This window comes from Catharus ustulatus, chromosome 8 (assembly GCF_009819885.2).
Source record: "Catharus ustulatus isolate bCatUst1 chromosome 8, bCatUst1.pri.v2, whole genome shotgun sequence".
Classification (NCBI taxonomy): Eukaryota; Metazoa; Chordata; class Aves; order Passeriformes; family Turdidae; genus Catharus; species Catharus ustulatus.
The window spans coordinates 24,147,552-24,169,228 of record NC_046228.1 but is presented as its reverse complement, the minus strand read 5'-3'; the positions used below and the strand labels follow the sequence as shown (position 1 = coordinate 24,169,228).

The following is a 21,677-nucleotide window of genomic DNA, read 5'->3' as shown; positions in this document are numbered from 1 at the left end:
CAGCCTCAAATATGGCAGGGAATTCTCAGGGGCTATCAGACCTTTGCTTCACACAAAAGTAATTTTGTGGTTTTGTTTGTATGGACAAAGACTTAAAGAAAAAAGCCTGTGCCCTGAACATCCAGCTTCCTTCAGCGTACCCTGAAGAGTCTCCTGTGTCATGACAAACTAATTGCACGTGTTAAGGAAAGCCTGTTACTTCGGCTTTTTCCACTGTACATCAAAAAAGCTGTGTTTGATTTTAAAGCACACACACTTACAAATACTGAGGGAATCAGCTACAAAGAGACCACACAAGCTGTTCCAGCCTTCCACAGAAGTCTGGGGGTTTTTAAGCATAAATACACAGCCACCTCTTCAGTTTGCCCTTTCATCTATTCTGAAACACTTCTTAACACACACTTCATTTCCTAACTAGCTGATCATATACAAGTTTTGGGTTTGTAGCTTTAAAGCACTAAAAAAGATGAAGGTAAAACATAACCTTGATCCTGGAACAGAAGTCAGCAAGGATACCGTGGGTGTCTCACAAGTCACAGAGCTGGGAAGAAAGAAGCCTGTCCTGACCCTGTGCTGAAACCTGATCTAGTTAAATAGGCACATGGATTACCATTTATAGCATTTCTCAGGGGCTGGAGTGAGGGGCAAGGAGGGTGGCAGACTGCTCTCAGTCGGGCTGCAGGAGCCACGGGCTGCCAGCAGGGTTATAAAACTTGCAGATGCTGGGTGCCAAGGAAGGATGGTTCTCCTCCCCCTATTGCAGTGCACCTTCCACACCACTGCTGTGCTAACCACCCCAAAAGCACGTGTGTGCTCAGTGGAACAGCAGCACTGTTTGTTCAGTCTGGGAAAAGAGAGTAACAGGGACCAGGGAGAAAAGGCAGACATTTTTGTCTGACCCTGCAGTTAATCCCCAGAACTGGTGAAGATACACTTATATGGCCACACAAGGTAGTGCTTTGCTCCCCAACTCAACATGCACAGAGCAGTGTGAGGTGGAGTTCTCAATGGTTGAACTGGAAATTTCTCTTTCTAGTATTAGCCAGCTAATGACCTGTCCCAAAGAACAAGGTATATGTCTTCAAGTTGGAAACGTATGACCCTGTGACAGAGAGTTGAGTGTCTTCCAAAAAGACAGTCAGTTTCTGGCTCTTTCTCCACTTTGGCAAAGATAACAGCACAAGATTTTGGAACTATGAAAAAGCAAATAGCAGTTTTGATGCTACGTTATTCAACAAAACAATGGTTTTTTTTAATCAGTCATTATTTGCCAACAAAACTACACGTAGTGCCACTCACACACAAAAAAAAAAAAAAAGCTTTCTGAGACATATTTTTGGTGTTCAGCCACTGTCTTAGGTAACTGCAGTTTGTCATGAGTTGTAAACAAGAGTTTTGTTCTTCTCTTCTTTTTTTTGGGCCTAAACAGAACGGGGGAACCATGAATTCACAAGCCTCCCCAAGCACGATAGTTCCTTTTCAGGCATCCTTTGTGCTCTGACACAAGCATGCTCCTGGTCTACCAGAAAACCCCAAACTTTTTTCCAGAATCAAAGAAAACTGAGTGTGGTACACAAATTCTGGGCAGCCTGACCTTCCTCCCTTCCCCCTGGCCTTCATCACTGAAGAAATATCCAAGCTGCATATGCAAAACAGCACCACGTATAAATGATGTTAGTAGCTTAACTGACAGAGTACCCATTACATAGGCAAAATTATCTCTTTAAAACTTTAAGAAGTGTAATTTGATATTCTCTTATCTAATTAAAATAATATAAATTATGTACAGAAACCGACAGCTCTAGAAAAAGGAGCTGAGCAGCATCCTCCATTTATCTCCACTTGATGTAAAGGTCTGTTCTTACATCTAGAAGGTTAAATTGTTCTGCAATTTAACTTTCATTCTTCATCCTATGGGCTAGGATGGCCAAAAAGGACATCAATTTGTACCAGTCAAGGGCATGTTTCTTCTGAACCAGAGCTGTTCGTAAGAAACTGGGATGAAATCCTCAGATTCATATTTTCCTCAGGCCTCTGAAAGGCCATTAGAAGCATTAACTTTCACTGCACAGTAATGAAAGAGAGAGTCACCACAGAGTGAGGCTGGATTATGACCAGCAATTCTGCAGGAAAAGATTCCTATTTCTGCTCCTCAACCTATGAACTAGCTTTGTTTGATTCCTTCTGAAACCCTTTCTTATAAAGAAAATATGGGGAGAAAAATCATCTGGTTTAGGTGTGAGCTGTAATCCTTTTCTGGGTCACCCAAAGCATGGCCAGACTTGCAGAAACCCATGTATTCCTGCGTTACAACACATTCTAGAAAATATTATAAACTTCTACTAATATCCAGGCAAAGCTATAACCTAATGATGGAGATTGATGAAACTAAGAGAAGAGAAACATATTCTCATAGAATCGAAGAATTGGAAGGGACCTCTAAGTAAGTCCATCTTCCGGCTCCTCGCAGGACTACCTAAAATTAAATCATAAGACTTTAAGCATCATTTGGACGTTCCTTGAACTCTGACAGGCTTGGTGTTGTGACCACTTCCATAGGCAGCCTGTTCCAGTGACTGACCATCCTGTCAGTGAAGAGCCTTTTCCTAATGCCCAGTGTCATTGCATTTTCCTGCATTTTCCTATTGCTGTTCACCAGAGAGAGATCAGCATTTCCCCTTAGCTGCTTCTCTTGAAGTTGTAGCTAAAGAAATAAATTTAAAAATCCAGAGCTACTCATCCAGTACCACCCCCATGCTTATCTTCTATCAGTTCCTTTGATTTAGGGTGCTTGTGTCTACAACACAGATCTATGAACAGAGAAGTGCTGTGCTGCTTCAAGAAGCAATATGCATATGTCCTAGGGCACAAGTAGGCAGGCAGCTTTTTAACTTAGTTAATACAAATAAAAAACTAAAGAAGTAGGACTCTGCTGTGACCCAATCTGACAAAGAAAACTGTTCAGACAACAGCAAAAAATTATTTGGGAACATTATTTCATGGAATACATGCTTCTGTTTTTCCAATGTAATTCAGAAAATTTCAACCAATCTGAAGAGGTGAACTTTGGAGCTCATCTCCTGCATTCAGATGGGGTCTTCAAAATATCTGTGTGCAACTTGCATTTATGCACCTGTTTGTGCATGCATACATCGAGTTAAACACAGGAAAGATCAACATGAAAAACCAATTTCTTGCTTACCTCCTCTAAAAGGACCATTGCTATGAAAATTCTGTTAGGATTATTTGGTGTGGATAAGAACATACATGAGGGGAGAATACACACTGTCTGCAGCCCTAGGAAGCAAAGTTCACTGAGAAGGGTAAAGCAGGGAAAGATGGTCTCTGCATCCTTGCTGTTGTACTTTCATATATGTATAACCTAGCCTTTCACTTGGTTATAAAAGCATTTGCAAGCAGAGTTATAGTGGGGAAATCTGTAAATGAGACATAATTCACTGAAAGGCAGTGGCATGTGAAGAGCCCTTCATCTTCACAAACAGATGCTTCTGAAAATTTTACCTCGCAATCAGAAGTTTTTACAATCTCCATGCAAACTGATTAAGCAGCACTCTGAGCACTTGGAGGCATGCCAACCATCCAAGTTCTGAGTCTCCAGGCAGTGCAGGTCTCAGGTCAGCTACTGGATTAAAATCAAAACTGGCCCATTGGAACTGTGGATTACTGTGCTCAGAGCACTAGAATGACGGCCACCCGCTGTGACCCTCTGGGGCTGAGCTGGCAGGACAAGCACCACTCTGCTTCCAGCTGAGACAGATTTGTTCAGTCTCAGGCTGAAGATTTCTTAGAAAGGTGTAAGCAAAAGTTTGGATTTTGAGGTTAATACACCAGCTCTCACAGCAGATACTCTCTTCAACGAGATTAGAGTGTCTCATTCCTTCCCTCTGAAGGGCAAGGACACTCATTAAACAACAGGTAACTGTAATGTGCAACACCTGTCACACAACACCCAACCCTCATTTAGCAGCAGTGACCTCCACCTTCAGCTTACCTGTTTTATGCACTGCAGCCGGTCATTGGTCTGCTGTATGTGCCTGTCCATAGAATTCATTTTGATTGTCTCCACTTTCTTCTACCTGAAAGCCATTAAAATTCCTCGATCTGCAAGACAAAAATGACAATAATGATCACTGAACATGGTCCATACACTTCCACCACCTGAACAGCTGAACAGAGCTGCTTGCAAGAAATCTCTGAGCACACTGTGAGATAAAATAATAATAATCCCAATAACAATGACAGCCCGGCTTTTGCAAGGACAAGGACACGGGGATTCTTCCTAATCTTCCTCTAAGAGAAAATACCTCCCATAAATATTAAATGAACCAGATACAGCAGAGTATTACATGGCCAAAAATAGCACAAAATGTGTGTCCTGAAGAATCTGGAATTCTGGACTGAAAATAAAAGCAACAGGTACATTTTGGACTCTCCTCCAATTAGCACATCTATTTCATGAGCCCTTGGAATGGCCGAGATGACAGGGCAGAAAGGACTGGGATCCACAACTCAGCCCAGACTTTAGGAATGACAGATGTCCAGATGCACAACCTAGCATATATGGAATAGGCCTAATCTTCAGAACAAAGGGCTGCATAGCTCCTGCCTTCTAGAAAAATCGTGTTCCTTCAGGTATCTATAGCTGAAGGAAACTACTTGTTACTTCTGGAAAAACACAGCCTGAGGTCTTTAGCCCCATCTCTTAACAAATAGTATAATTTAAGGCAAAACCTTCCTGCAACTTTAAAAAAATCTAGAAAATAGAAAATAAAAATTAAGGCTCAGAGTAGTGTTTGGAGTTCATGAACAACAAGTGGGCACAGAAATATGTGCCCAAATGCCCTATTTACACCAAACTTTATAGTAGCACAAGCAAGGTCCCAGTCTTGCACAGAAACCTCTCCCTCAAGAACCTCTTCAGTGGCACTAAGTGGTTTGTTATTCGGAGCACTGTTCATGACAAAACTGTTTTCCATTCCCTCCATACACGTAAAAGAGAGCAAATTTTTCAGATACTTGTCTGGTTAGAGAAGCTGGCTGTTCACCACTTCTAGTGAACTTCTAGTGAACACAACATCTCTCCAGGTAAACAATTCCAGCACTGTCCATATTCAACCCCTTTGAGGGGAAGAGTATTGCCCGTGGTGGGAACCTTGATTACACAGCTGTTACAATGAAACAGACCCCAAACCACAGATCCACGCACATCCCACGCACCCAAAACGCCAGAGGTTTCTGTACCTAGCTGATAATGTTCTTTCATGGCTCCTGCTGGATTACACTCAAGGGAAGAAATCTTTTCTGCTAGACAACTAAATGAGGTCTTAGAACAGCAGCTCAAGCTCCTCACCTCCACGCTCTAGACACAAGAGGGTTCAATAAAGCATACCTATCAATAAATTATAATACTTAAGAAACAGAAGAGCCAGTTTCATATGCAAGTATTATCTTTTGATTATGCCCCTGCCGCCTTCTCAACAGCAAATGCCATCCAAAGGTCCTCTAGTAAATGTAAATTGATATATATTATTAAAAGCCAGTTACACAGTCTTATCTGCCTGTAGGACCCCCAAACAGACCTCAGTAGTCATGAAGTTTAATCTCTTAGTGGACAGCAGAGGTATTTATCAAGAGATAAGCTAGCCTAGACATGACACTACTTCAGTGGTGATCCATCTTACAAGCTAGGACACATTATCTGCATTTTAATTGAACATCAGCACAGATGGAGAAGGGCATACTGAAAACAAATACATATACAAGCACATAGCTGTCTCTTGAAAAATTTTAAGACATGCAAACTGAAGCACCTTTTTTTTTCCAAGAAAGTAATGGCTTTTTTGATACAATTTCATAGGTACACCATTTCACCATCCTACAGTTAATCATAAACAAAATTAAAGGTTGCTATCAGCTACCTGAGCCACAGCTTACTATAGTACCTGCCCAAATTGCCATTTCTCCCACATGGCACAGCTTCTCAAAGCCCATCTGGAAAAGCAGAGGGGCAGAATACACAAAAGTAGCTCACCTAACTGAGCAGGAGCCTGACAAGGCTCTTGGAGGCAGGACTGGGAGTGCAACCCCCTACTCTCCTAGAGACATGGGGCACACAAATTCTGTAATAAACAGATCAAATTCAGCCTCCAAAATACTTCTGGTTTTAAAGCCCAATGGTTCTCATAGAAAAGCACTCTCTAACTCTCACCCTTCCTCTAGTGACTAGAAGAATTTTCACTTCCATGCTCAGTTCCACTTGCTCTCACATCATTAGCTCTATGGCTGAGTCTTTGTGGTGCCAGGCTCCCCCTCTCTCTTCGCCTCATGGCAAGGATGGATCACTCACCAGCCTCTACTGCTGACAGTTTGCTACTTTCACAGCCCCATCTCATTTATTCTCTTCTGGTCAACAGAAGGCCCTCAGCCCACTAACTCCCAGTTAGTGGGTTGTAAACATTTGTTGCATAAACCAAGCAGCCAAAATTATACACATGAAGCCTCATTACATACAATGACACAAGGCTTTGTATTTGAAATGCCCTGCCTCACCACAGCAAGACTCATCTTTCTTTTTCTCTCAGACACATCATAAGAGCATCAAATAGAGTAATTTTTTCAGTGAGCATACTGCCTCTAAGTAATTTCTGCTATAAAAACCGCAGAGCTTATTAGTGGGAAACCATTATTATCTGGAAATTACTCTTTCATGGGCCTCAGCAAGAATTAAAAGATTAAACATGGAAAGTGAAAATTATCATAGAGATCAGAAATTTCACCATGGCAGAATAAGCATTTTGACACCAGACCATTTTGGCTGGAAGAAAAATAACAGCAGAATTAAATTTCCAGTAACTATACATACTACATGGGTATTGCTGTACTCTGGTCTCATTCCCCACATGCACATCCACGTCCTGAAATTTTAAAAAATGCCCTTTCTGTCGCTCTCATCCTATTTTCCAAGTAGCAGCAAGATCACCTTAGTCGAAAATAACAGTACTTAAAGACACAGAAAGGCCGTCAGGGCTGAATAAGAACAGACTTCTATTTGGTTAAGTGCTGTGCACTTATCAGGTCACAAGTGAAAACGACTTTGCAGGGTCCCTGGCTGGCCTGCGGTGTCCCTGCATTAGACAGCACGCGAAGATTCAGGCTGCGAGCAGCTCAAGAGACAGCAGGGGATGTTGCTGATCAGGATTAAGGGTACTGGCAGGCGAGGATAGAGAAGGGAATTTTTCCCGGTGCTTTGTAACAAATCCCCTCTGTTTGGTGCACACATTAGCCAGAAAGGTTGTACACTACTGCTTGATATGCTAGCTCCATCCAAAAGGATAAACAAAAGAAGAAGAAGTGTTCCCAGCACCTTCTGGTAATTCAACAATAAAAAGCCCCATTCTTCTTTCTTTCCTGAAGCAAAGACCCAGTCTCCCTCTCTTAAAAAAAAAAAGAAAAAAAAAAAAAATTATGTGAATTATTTTTCCTTCTTCCCTCCCCTCTAGCATTGAGAGTTTATAGCCCCAGGCAGTAATTAAAGAGGTCTCATTTACATATTTATGATGTCTCAAAAATGGAGAATGTTTTTTTTTAAAGGAACAGATGTATCGACCTGTTAGCCTTTTTTTTAACCCTAAGCATACTGAATCTTTTAAACCATTACTACAAACCCCTCTTCCATATTGAAAAACGAATTAAATTTTTCACTGGCTTTATGAAAGAGGATTTCACGAGATTTTGCTACACACTGTGTTGGGTGACAGTTCAGGTTAGGAGGCTGCAATTATTATATCAGAAACTGAACTTCCAAGTAACACAATTAAGAAAACAACTTAGTAAAGTGTGGTCCCCACCAGTTCCTAAGGCAGCCTGAACAGCCTCCCAGAGATGGGGAAAAAAAATAAGCCAAACATTTCACCAGTGCTTCAGACATGTCTAAAACCATTCAGTGTTTTGAAAGTTAGTGTGGATTCAGCTCTGCTCTGGGGTGAGCTCTCCTGACGGCCAGAGCCTCACAGGGAGAGCTCTGCCCTGCAGGACCAATGGAGCTGGGAAATCTGCTCCCCGCGGCCAAAGGAGATCTGAATCATCACTGACACAGGCCCAGCCTTCTCCCTGAGTTCAGAGAGACTCACATGGTGCCTTCTGCTCTGTTCCCGCAGGCTGCCCTCCCTCACTGCGGGGCAGAGCTGGAGCGGAGCGGAGCTCGCCAGGAACATCAGCTGCTGCCCAAGCACTGCCACCCAGCCCCGTGCCGCAGCAACAGGGCAGCATCCCTCCGGAAACCAAGTTTTTAGCAACGAATCTTTGCACCAGAGATGCCCTGCGAGGGCGGAGGAGCTGGGCAGCCGCCCCAGCAGGCAGCGGAGGCCGCTGTGAGCGGTGCTCCAGCCCGCGGCACCGCGCCAGGTCTCCATCCCACAGGAACAGCCGCCCCGAGGGCTGCAGCACCAAGAGCTCCTCTGGAGCCACTTCGGACCACTCAGGGCAAGGAGGTCATGCATAAAGAGACACAGGAAACATCTTTATCGCTTAAGAAATTTTAACAGGAGGTGAGAAGGAGAAGGGAAGATCGGTTCCTTAAGCAGGGATTCAGCACAGCAGCTCTGAACATCCCTGCCCCCTGCCGCCACAGCACACAAGTTGGTTAATGCTGTTTATTCAATCAGCTAAAAACTAATAATTTCCTTCAAGTCTTAGCATGCTGAGGGTCCTACGAGAGGGCAGACAATCTGTATTTACGAAGTGACTTTGATGAAGCAACAAGCCAGGCGGGAGCGGGGGCGGCAGCGGCAGAGCGGGGCCGGGTGAGGGCGGGTGCCGCCGCGGCCCGCCAGGGGGCGCCGCAGGGCCGCGCCACCGCCCGCCGCGGGGACGGGGGGACATGGGGGGACAGGGACAGGGACAGCCCGGGGGGACACGGGGGAATAGGGACAGCCCGGGGGGACATGGAGGGACCGGGGGGCCGGCCTGCGGAGGCCACGAGAAGAACAGCCGCGTTCCGTCGCCTAAAGCACGGAGCCCCGAGTAGCCGGGTCCGAAGACGCCGAGCAGCTCCCGGGAGCCTGTCACCTCCAGTGATGGATTTAAGAAACATCTTTTCTCTCCGCGCCCTGTCCTGGTGGTAAAATGTGACGGTCCTTAGACAAAAACCATCTAATTCCACTTGACATTTCCCCTGCCATTAAACACATTGTAAGAAGTTGTTTCTCGAGCTATCAGCACGCGTGTGCGCACGCACAGCTCAGGCTGCTAATCGCGTGTAACCGCACGGGCTCTCGGCTCAGCCCCGGTGCCCGCCCGGCACAGCCCAGCCCCGCGGCACAGCCCGCACGGCACGGTGCAGCTCGGCACGTCTGCACTCCGCACATGGCTCACGCACCATGCAAAGGCTCTAAGCCCGCTTTTCAGTACCAGGATTTTCAAAGATGCTTTCAAAGATCATCTGCTGGAAAAAGTTCAATATCTAGCCGTGACAACTAATTTATTTCTTCTATTAGATATGGTACAAAAAGTATAAAATGTCAGGTGAAAGGCTGTTTTCATCATTAAACACTTGAAAAAGGAAGTTGTTTTAATAAAGCTTTATTTACCATAAGCTGTTAAATAGTTACCGCTGCTGGCTTTGAGCTATTAAAAAGGGCCAGATGTGAGACAAAGCAGCGTTTGTTATGCCGGGTGAGGAAGAATAGATATTTGTGCTGTGCTGCTTTCCATTGTTGCTCTACAAATGTGCAGTAATCCCCAGAAGACTTTCTATCATCTTTGACTGCGAGAGAGGGAAAGCGAGTGTGTGTGCGCACACAGCGCCCGGCAGGCACAGCTTCAGGGAGGTGGGAGCAGGTTTTTGTAATTTATGGTGGCTTGAGCTGCAAGGGCTGGCAATTTTGTCGGGTTTAAGGAAGCTGTTTCCGCAGCCGTGTGCTTGGGAACGTTTTTATATACAGAGCCTATTATACGCAGGCACCAAGAGCCAGCCGGATACACACAAAAGCAAATCCACACACGCTTTTGAAAAAAAAGACAGCATGACAGCTTGCATAAGCAAGCCTGCTGGACTCCTCTGGGAGGAGGAGCGGCGGTGCGCAGTTGTTGTTCAATCATGAAGCACATCTGCACCCTGATTAGAGAAGCAAAGGTGGTCGGGCTAGCTGGAAGTACACACACAGCACCGGGATATGACCTATACTTACAGTATAGACGTAGAAATTTAAAAAAACTCACACGCTGTACAAGAGAGAGCTCCCTTGAGCCTGGACAAGTTGATCACCAGCCAGCACTAACCATTAAGCACATGAACTGCCTTTTGCACCGGCAGCCCTCACCTCCAGCCCGCTGGCTGAAATGAGTGGTTTCCTCAGACCGAGAGCAGCATCTGCAGATCACAGGTAATTGCCCTGCTGCATGCTTGTATTATAAGGTTGGTTTCCCTGCATTCCACCCAGCTCCTAGTGTCATCAGCTCTGTCGGCTTGTTATCTTTAGGGAGAGCAAGGAGGTAAAAGGACACTGCAGTTCAAAACAGCAAGAGATAATAACACAAAATTAAAGGTAAAAGTGTGTAGAAGTGTGCTGCTGGGGAGCCAGGGCTGAGAGCCCTGCTATAGTGCTCTCAGAGGCTTTGCACACTCCAATATAGACAGATCTGCTAGAACAAACATTGACAGTTCCACAGCAGAACCCACTGATCCAGTGGTTTACTATATGTACTGTAGCTTGCAGGTAAGATATACTAATCCTCATTGGGACAGCTCGAAGCAAATGAGCCGTCCCTAAAAGCTTGCTGGGTTGTGCTCAAATAATTTAATAACCAGTGTCCCTGATCACACACACAACAATACTGTAAAAAAGTCTCTCCTGATAAATTGTCAGTCTCTAAACTGAAGCAGAATCAAGCACCTTTTCTCACCTTCTGGGCTCGATTGGAGGAATGCAGAAGTCAGGTGAGCATAAGAACAGAAAAAGGTTCACATTAAGGCATGCAATGCTTGCTCATTTGCCTAATGAAAGCTTGGCTCTTTCAGAGGTTCTGTGCTAAGATGCAAAGTATTTGCTGAGAATTCTTTGTGTCTGCCTACCAAATCTTGCAAAAAGGCATGAAGTATTGCTAATATCACCTGGTTTACACACCTTCTGGGGGCTGAGTCTATACAGCTGCAACAAAGAACATCTATGAACTGGAAACTTTTTATTGCTTTTGTGAGACATTTATCAGCTACTAAAGAAAACCAGCTGGTTGGACATAAGCACCTAAGTTATTTGCTTAAAAACTGAAAGATGAGCTACAGAAGATAACCTAACATAAGCATTTCTAAAGGTCTAGAGGAAACAGTAATGACCTAACCAAACTGCCAAAGACAGTCTCAGAAGGAGAAAAGGACAGAGGAGCACTAGCAGCAAATATTTGTAACAATTACCTATCAAAAACTGAAGATGCTACTCTGTGTTTGCTATGCTCTGATAACATCTCTCTTGCAGCAGATAGCCTGCTATATAATAAAGAGAGGTCAAAATCTCTCGGGTCAACCCAAAGGAATGCTCCTAGCAGAACTATCTCAAGCCTACTGTGAATTAGAAACAAGAAGGATTTGCATTCTGACACTGAAGGCCCTCTCACTTATCTGATGAATCCAGGCATGTTTTGGAACTTGAACTGTAGCATTTGAAGGAAATTGCTGATTTCTTCTCATGATACTGTACCATCACAACTTTTATTCCTCATTACTAGAGTGGCAACACAAAGAATATAACAATCCCTCATCCACAAACTATATTGCACCAAGTAAAGGAAGGATGAAAGATTCGGACTCCTTTTTTGCCCCTCACTAAGTTTAGCATCATGAAGAAGGCATATAGCCAAAGTAGATGGTAATTTCTCTTTATTGTCTATAAATGTAAGATCTATTAATCTTTTCTTTCATTTTATGAGATAAGAGAGTCCTCCTAAGACCACGGTTTTCTGATAAGCCACCAGGAAAAGCATCACTACTCTGGAGAAGACCACTCAGAGAGAGGGAAGGAATGGAAAAAACATTAGCTCAATCAGCAAAGTCCCTGGATTACAGAGCAACTGAATAGCTGCTTTGAGACACAAGCTCCAACAGTTTTTGACATCAGCCATTATTCTGGTCTGTTCTGATGAAATTTAAATATTTACCAAGCTCCCCAGGAAAGAAGCAATATAAATTTCAGGAGGACCAGCAAAACTTGAAAAAACTAAATATACCTGAATGAGTAAAGTAGATGCTGGATGGCTGTGAACTTTTGTATCTGGAGAAACAGAGCTGTTGCTGGCAGCCAAATTATGTTGCTTGCACTGCTTTCAGGTGCTATCCAAACAGGGCTTCTCACAAACTCTCCACTTGCTTTCAGTTATGACAATTTAGTGCTAGGGGGTTACTTCTTTAAGTAACTTAAACTAGAGATATTTGGAATCTAGACAAAACAAAACTACAGTTTTGGTAATGTCTATAATCTATATTGTCATCTTCATTTTAAGGCAGTTGAGTACATAGTCATCTATATTAATACTTCTGGACCCACAGAATATACATTAAAAACCAAAGGATTTGGTTTTACTGAATTGTCAATACAATTGGATGTTTCAAGTGGCCACCAAATCCTAAATTTTAAGAAATCTGAGAGTGTGGGTAAAATGAGCCAGGATTGGGCAACCAAATCAAATGACTGTGTATCCCTCATTGAAAACTCTTCTGTACATACATAATGAAACATTGTGTGAACACTATATCCTGGAAGACTTGAAATGTGACTGTTGTTTATGTTAGTCTCACAGCTAGTACTCAAGGACCTGAAACATAACCAAAGGGACAGATTCATTGCTACTGAAACTTTATCAAGAAGCCCGGAAATGCTTTGGACACCATAGAGTTCATTTTGAAAACAACATATTTTATAACTAGTTCCAGCTGCAATGCCTTCAATTCCAAAAAGTCAAATCTGCACACATTCCTGCTACTTGCCTATCTGTAGTGTAGTCATTGCTATTCATGCTTTCCAAGTGCCCATAATTCCAGTAAGGTAGAAATTCTTCTAGACACCTAGATGACAAAATATTGCAGGAGCTTTATACAACAAAGCCTGCTGCCTTCAAGAAAGATTTTATCTGCAACATCCATGATCCTCTGCCCCATTTGGTTTTCTCACCACCTTATCATTTGAGAGGAACTTCTTATCTAGAAACTGGCCTCTGAGAATTTCTAGTGTCCTAAACCTTCTTTAGAGGGAAATAAAGAGAATTTTACACTTACCATGAAACAAGTTTCTTTTTTACCAATTTTGTTTTCAAAGGTTTATGAATTCCATAGTTAAAGATCTGTCATGTGCTCTCAGTTCACAAACAAACCTCTTGGGATAATCAGGAGCAGATTTCAGTAGAATTCCTTCTGAGAGCACAGATCTCTGTTAGTTGTACCTCCACTAGGTCTCTCACCCTCAGGTGATAGCACAACCAAAGCTGAAATGACATTTGGCAGAACATAACAGAGATCTCAAGCAGGTTTTTAAAAATCCTCTCAAGTATTTGAAAGCAGCAACTATACAAATGCTACATTTGGCTGGAACAAAAGCTACCTCGACTGCAAAGACCAGGAACCAACGGCATGTTAAGAAGACGAGAGCACAGTTCCCATAATCTCCACTGCTGTTCAATGGGAACAGGCCAGGAGCGAGCCTGACAACTTATGGGTGACAACTGCCTCACAAACTGAAGCAGGCAGGCTTCCCATTTTTATTACAGACAATGTAAACAGGAACACTATCGCTAATGAATTATTTATAGTGTGGTCCATAAATTAAGACACTCAGACTGTCTTGCATTTTTCATACCACCATCATTACTACAAAGTATATGCCCAGAAGCTTTTTCCCATAACTGCAGGACAAAGCCAGCCCTGTGAACAGAGACCTGAGCTCTTCTCCACCACCAAAGGCTTCACTTCTTCAGCTTCTCTGGCTTTCCAGTTTCATCCAGTGCTGCTCTGGGTAGACAATATCTTCACCAAACACACACAGTGCCTAACACAAATCACAATTCTGACCAGGGCTACCACATGCTAGTTTAATATGAACAATGAAGCAATAGTGTGAAATCTTTAATGAATGTATTACTAGAAGTTAAGAATAAAACATCTAATATTACCCTTCCTGCAATTTCAAGACAAAATTTCCAGCATTCAGCTAGATTTCCATATACAGAATTAACTTGATAAACTTTGACTGTATATCCAGGTGACAGTTGGATAAAAGCAGTTCAAGTCCAGACAGTAGTTTCTTCTACTCATATACTTCCTTTCTTATTTTTTCTTTGTTTCAATGGTTATTATAACACAGTGGAACAGACCTCAAAAAGCTACACACTTTTCTTCTTTGCTTCCAACAGCAACACTACAGACTCCAGAGGTCAGCTTTAGAGCCTTCAAGTCTTTCTGAAGCCCTGCCTGATTAGACATACTCTGGAGTGACTTTCATTGTGATCAAACGTGATGTGCTGGTGACACGCATACAAAGCTGGCAGAGCAGCCACTCTGCAAAGCCTTCAGCAGGCAGGAGTTGGTGAAACGACTCATTGCAAACAACACTTGGCTCCCCTGAAAAGGAAACAAGTATCCCCTCTGAAAAGGTTCATCATCTCAGGAGAGACATGTTATTGTGACAATATCAAATCCTTGCAGGGAATAAAACTCTATTCTACATCTCCCTGTCTTTTGCCCTTGATTTTTGTGGTCCTTGAGTGACTAAATTTTGGCACTTTTTTTTTTTCTCCTGAGTTACTGAGGTGTATTAGATCTGAAATTTGGAGGGATATATTTTGAAAGATGATTCATTGCTTGAAAAGCCTAGCTGCCCAATATTATAGGATTAAAAAGGTTCCTGCTTATTGCATAACTGATCCAGGCAGAGATAGAAAAGAAAAGGACAGGTTGGCATGAAACAAGTCAAGATTCAGGAGCAGCCCATTTGCTCCTCTCCCGTTTGAGACAAGGGATGCAATTCAAACAGTACCAGATGAGAGAGTTTTTGTTTCACTTGACATATCCCAGTTCACGAAGAAGGAGCCACAGATTTAAATTACTTCAGATTAAGGACTTCTTTGACCCATACTTTCCTACTTTTCTTATATGTCAGATATTGAGCCTGGCTCCACTGTTCTTTATTTAGACACTCACCAGTCCTGAATAAGGAAATTTTTACTCTCTTACCTTTCTATGATGTCTATCAGCTGGTTAAGACCGAAGCACTTGCAGTTTTTCCTCCTAAGGTGATGGTGGTATTCAAAATGGCAGACAGCAAATGACTAAACAATGCAGAGCTCTGTCTTTTGTCTATACATTTCTCAGCTTGCAATTTCACTGTTTTGACTGTACAGAGCACAAGAAGCCAGAAAACACTGGCCTAAACACTGACCTCCTCCAATGGCATACTTCTGGGCTACTGGCAAACAGCAAAGCAGCAACAATTAAACAAGTCCTTAAGTCAGACGCAGTAAATAATAATTTTAAAATAGAAGTCCAACAGAACAAAATACACCAACCTTTCTACAGGTTGGCACAAATACTGGAGAGGTATTACTCTAATAGAAGGCAAATGAGATTGCTATAATAGAAGATATGATAAACATTTTTATGAAACACCACAGGGCAAAGTATGACTTCCCAGTTCTTTTCAACAACTACTTCTCTTTAGAAAAATAAGAATTACTTGACAACTTTCTCTTACCAGCTCAAATGCAGAGGTATTACTATAATACTAGGCTTTATGACCTGCATGGCAGGACAAAATCAGAGCATGAGCCCTTTCTGGACTGCAGATTTTTGTTCAGAAAGGAAGCTGCAAGCCAAAGAAGAAGAAAGATATACTATGTGGAAACAGAACCCTAACCTGAAGAACTGGAGATCTACGCCTGCCCAGAAAGACATAAAAATACATGGATTGAAAGCAATCTGTATTAGCAACCAATGAAAGAACCCCCAAAACCAAATAACTCTGTCACAAAGTTTGAAGAGTGCAAGTTAAGCAACATTTAGCACTTTCCTTTGCAATCATTAAAGCATTACAACGATGTTTCTATGATTTGCAATAAAATATGTGTTTATTAAGCTCCTACATGAATTTAATCATACACTCATTAACAATAAAAGAAATAAACAAATGGAGACCCTAAAATGTCTGTTCTATGACTGTAAAAATATTATGCATTAGTTCCTTGTAAGGTCCCTGAAAATATCCCATGATAACAGTCAAAAGCAAGTGGATCTTGGTTCTACAGAATGACATGTTACCACCTGCAAGTGTTATAAATCCATTAGAAAAACTGCCTATTTTTAAGCTCCTTCCCATTTTATTTTCCATGAGAAGGGACCCAGTTTCCACATGAATTTCTTTTTTTACTGCCTTCAGTAAGTCTGAAAAAATTTCGAGGGATGCGTATGACATAATACAGCAACATTGTGGCTTACTTCTACTGCTGAGCAACAAAACCATACCCTTTTCAAAAATGCTAAGTGGCAAGCTATTTTGCTCAAAGGTTGACCTTTTTTAGGGACCCAAACCTGCACTCTACTAGAGTTTTGTACTCTGGTCTCTTCTACAGCAGAGGTACATTGCAGGAACTCAGTTGCACATTCTCTAGGTGATTTGTCCAAGGTGTCAACACAGGCAATTTTGAACCTTTCACTTAAGCCTCAGACAGTGTCCTAAGTCCTTCCTTCCATATCACAAGAAGCTCAATATGTTAATAGATTATCCAATTTTATTTCTAGCTGACATTAGAGTACAGATTCATTCTCTGAAATGGTTAAAACCAATTTAGATATCTGTTTCCAGGGATGACTCTAATTAATTCAAGTCTCTTAAGTACTGCTAAGGACCTAAGTTAGACTGTTGCTGCCACCTCTTCAGGCTATCAGCGTTACCATCTTTGCTGCCCCCCTTGCCTTAGATTCTGCTTCAGGACTTGTTCAAATCTCTAGAAAAGACTGGTTTATATTACCTGCAATTTAAGGTTTTTTTAACATTGCTATGTAATACAAGTGCTTTTAATACATCACACCTGTCATAGAGAGTCAAGACTTACTAATGAACTGCACAGCAACTGCAGGGCTATTATGCAGCCATGGGAAGAAAACCTCTGATGGGTGTTAGCAGCAATGTTCTCAAGAGCTTTCTGACTGGCCTGCGAAAAGCACCTCACCAGCACAGAATTTTTTAATAAGCCTCCTTCCTTTGGAAACCAACTGATCTGCTATTTATAGGGCTTTGATTAAGCTAACACATGCAAATACAGATGTAAGCATATACATGTGCACACCGAATGGGATGAGATGCTGGCGAAGAAAGAATTTCTATAACAAACTCAGGTAAACACTTTCTTGCAAGATCAAACAAGTCCAAATATTACAGAACATGGGAGAAAAGCTCACACAAGTGATACTCAGCAAATCTGTCCCAGAAACAGAGATTTGATTTTGCAGCTTAGTTCATCTATGATGCAGAACATGCCTAGCTTTGGCCTAGGTTTTTATAATCATCCCATGCACTAAATCGTAAAGGGAAAACACAGGGAAACGTGATACATTGTGTTTGATACATCATATTGCCATGGCTCTACCTGCAAGAAATTGAATTTCTAAATTAGTTTAAAACACTCATTTCAGAAAACATGTCCAAGAATTGAACAAGCAATTTAACACTCAACAGAATAAAGCCGCATTTAACCCTGAGGGTGACCCAGCAGCCTCCTCACAGGTTCAGTGAAGCACGGGCTGCCTTGTCAGTCTCCGAGAATGAGGCAGGGCCGAGAGGGAGAAGGGAGCCTGTTAGGACACACACTGGCAAGGAAAATATCAGAGTTGGAAGGTCATATAAATTGCTAGACATGGAGACGAGATCTGTCAAAAAGACAAACTACCTAACAATTTTAACCTATTGGCTAGAGCTGTCCGTGTCAGCATAATGTTAACATATATTATAACCTCATCACAAAAACATCCACGTAGATGGAAGAGAACTGCAGCTAAACTCCCTCTCTTATCTTCTGTTTAGACAGGAACTCATTCTAACAGAGGCTTAAGGAAGTATTTTCTCTGGGTTTTGGGGGTTTTTTTCCATCCAAACCTAACATACCACATATATATTACAAGGGAAGAAAAAAGCTGACTAATATGCTAAAAACATTTCTGTCAATTCCTCTACAGTTTGAGAGTTGATCAAGGCATCCATCACAAGCACCTCTATTTCCAGACAACAGTGAGTTTTTTACTTACTACTACTTTAAAATAAAAGCTTTTCTGAACAGTCACTGAAATATTTAAAATAGAAAAGTGGGCATTTGCTAGAGAGGAGATTAACTTTTTCATATTTTAAATTGTCTGCATTTCTCCCAACTATTACAACTAACTCAATCATAATTATGGAGCTGTGATTTTTCCTCTTCCAGATGCTGATGACTCTCCATTTTAATGTAAAATCAAGTCATGGTATCTCTTCTGATGAGATCTCTGTGACTTTTCTACACTAGCTGCCTCAAAGCCCCACTGCTTTGCAGTATCTTGCTTGTGCCCCCTCTCCCCTGGCATTACTTGGATCAGAGTTAGAGAGAAGGCCTTTGGGAAGGCTTGGAAGCATTCATCAAGTTAGTAGGTGGGACACTTCCCTGGGAGAGAGTATTAAATTAAACCTCCAAGAATACTCTCAGGGAATCCTGATATTGTTAATCCCCCAGGGTTTATGCATGAAATGTGACATTTGAGATTAGTTCAGAAGCATCTGTTCACAATGCCTAGAACTGCGCCTCCAAGAATGTAGCACACATCATTTTCAGAAAAAGACACCTCCCTAAAGCTTCATTTCCCTTTTGAACCACTAAAGCAAAAATCCAATGATTATAAAACTAACCTGTTTCTCCCATTATGACCCACTAAGTGACACATTAAGCTCAAATGACAAACCTCCTTCTAGGTTCCATTAGGTTAGAGTCTACTCATGGTGCACATCCTACTTCCAGTAATTTTTTTTATTTTTGAAGAGTAAGTCAGGATTACTTCTTACTTCTCAGGATTTTTTTACATGTCAGTTTTCGCAGTAATCAGCCTGTTGAGCGTGTCGATCACTGAAGAAAAACAAAGCCAGCAAACAGAAAAAATGACTGGTTTCTGATTTTTATTTTTGTTTGGGTGTTTTTCTATTTAGTTTTTAGGGGTTTTTTCCCTTGAGTTTTTTTTTTTTTGTTTGTTTGTTTGGGTTTTTTTTGTGTGTGTGTGTGTGGTGTTGCTTGTTTCCTATTTTTTTCTCCTAAATAGAATACAAGCAGAAGCCTATTCTGAAGGATTTGTAAGGGCAGTGTATATTCCCTCCCAGCTATTCAAGCAGGCACTAGATATTCATGAGTATTGAGAGATGCACGTAATTATGCCCGAATGATTATTTATCTAGAATGAGGAGCAACTGTGAAGCATCTATCACTCTTTGTTCCAGGTCAGAAGTTTCAGATAGCCATTTAAAAAGAAAAAAATAGCATCACGTGGATGAAGCAGCCAACAATTCATGGTGAACACCATGAATACTGAACACAGAAATCAAAGGGTTTCAGAAATGCTGAAGCTCTAAAGTTAGAGCTGTTTGTCATGCATTGCTCAACATGAAAAATGAGTTTGGTTCACAAAAGAGACATTAACAAAAAACGCTAATTCTTTTAAAAGATGCATTGTATGCTTACGGTAACCATTTTCTACTGATTTTGACATTTATCCGTCAATTTGTTTTAAGCAGATACTGAGCAGGATGTATCCAACAGGACATCAAGTACAGCCTACAGATCAAGGAGCCCATTCCGAAGTACTGAATAACAGGAACAGCATCCCATACCTTTGCAGGGCCTAGCTCCCATTATTGCATCACCTTCAGAAGGTCAGAAAGGTGTGAAAGAGCTGTAACACTTAGTTTCACATGGCCTCTGGGTACAGAGCTCTCCAAAATGTACCATTTCTACTTGAAAAAAAACCCCTAAACCTTTGGCATACGCTGTTTGGTACCATTTTCAGTAGTGCTTTCCATTGATCAAGCACAGCCTGACCCAAGGCAGTACGGCCACACCTACATCAGGGATGTCAACTCTCTGCCATTATCAACAGCATTTTACACGGAGATGGATGGAAAGGAAAAGGATGCCAGAAAGGACAGCTAACACTTCAGAAACCTGCAGCAAGACATGCAATTTAACTGCTGTGTCGTTCTGCATGCCTGTGAAGCATGTGATCTGTCTGCATGAGGGCATCCAGCACTGGCACCACTGCTGGGGGTACCAGCAACTGGGGACAGGTGCTGCAAAAAAATAGTTTGTCTGAAGTAAATAAACTTAGATGCTCTTCATCTTCACTGGTTTCAACAGCACGGTACAAACCCTCACCCTCTTTAAAAAAACCCAAAACAATCAGCAAAACAAAGGATCGAGTTGGCTTGACTAACTTTGTTTCACTGACTTGATGCAGAAAAACAACCCGAAAAAGAAAGCTGGAATTAATTAAATTAAAAAGTTGTTGGTTTCATGCTACTCTTTTATGCAGCAAGATGAGAATGGAATACTAACCAAATTCTAATCTCAACCAGGACAGTTAATGCTCATTTTTAAATATGTCATCTAAGAAAACAATGAATGAGTTAGGCTTTAAATTTGTTCTTTCTTCAGGGAAAAGAAATAGCAAAGGTATTTAAAATTAAACAGGACATTCGCAATTAATCTGCTTTTTAATTAACTTACTTTGCTGCTGTAAGTGATTCTGCATTTACTCTCATTCTTTTGAAAATTCCAAAGTGCTACTTCTGACCTGTGATTTACTGTTGCCGTACATCTTTATAAGCAGTACTTTAGTTTAAGTGGCAGTTGCATATTAATTACAAAGTTAATTATGTGCTATGTAATCATGCTGTAATTCATTAGTTTACTCCGCAGTGCGAAAGGATAATGCTAAATGGAAGACCTGATGCAGAGTATTTTAGTAATTTACATTTTTTGCATCAAATATTCAAAATATTAACCAGAAAACATTGTCTGCACTTAAAGAAGCTGATAAAACAGCTCATCGTGATTCTAGCAGCAATTGTGCTAGAAGTTTTCCTCCTTAAAACAGCTGCAGAAATTTAAGTGGGGTAAAGCATCTTCTCTAAAAACAAGTACACAGTTGCTAAATCCAGGGCAAAAAAATCAGAAATACTGGACAAATTCAAGCATCCAAATTTGATACTTAACATGACTCATCCTCAACAGACATGTGCTCTCTCAAATCAGTGTTTCAAAGATGTTTCAGCTTGAAAACCTAAACCATGATGCATCCAGTAGTATAAATCACAGCTGAAGATGCTGGCTACAGGCTTTTGTGATTCTTCATTACTGACCCTTTGCATGAAGTACTTATAGCCAGGTAATTTAGTACTGGTTTCTGCCCAGAATCTGCAGGGAAATACAATTCCTGTTTGCATAGGTCTCAAAATAACTCTGTTTCTGCAGATCTATGTTTCCCAACAGAAGTACTAAACACAAATGTAAATATTTTTAATATAATGATTTTTGGTGAAAATGAGCTGGGCATTACCATAAAGTTGTGTCTCTGTCCCAGGTTTAATTATCCCTGGAACTATTCACCTTAC

General features: G+C 41.6%; 1 protein-coding gene across 4 annotated transcripts in view; it reads right to left on the bottom strand.

Annotated features, from left to right (window-relative positions):
* Window positions 1-21,677, bottom strand: part of ZMIZ1 (zinc finger MIZ-type containing 1) — a 340,131-nt gene that overhangs the window by 152,157 nt on the left and 166,297 nt on the right. For all 4 annotated transcript variants that reach the window (XM_033066444.2, XM_033066443.1, XM_033066447.2 and 1 more), the window contains exon 4: window positions 4,013-4,122. In XM_033066444.2, the coding sequence (XP_032922335.1) occupies window positions 4,013-4,072 (60 nt within the window). In that variant the 5' untranslated portion in view covers window positions 4,073-4,122. The remainder of the gene's footprint in view (window positions 1-4,012; window positions 4,123-21,677) is intronic.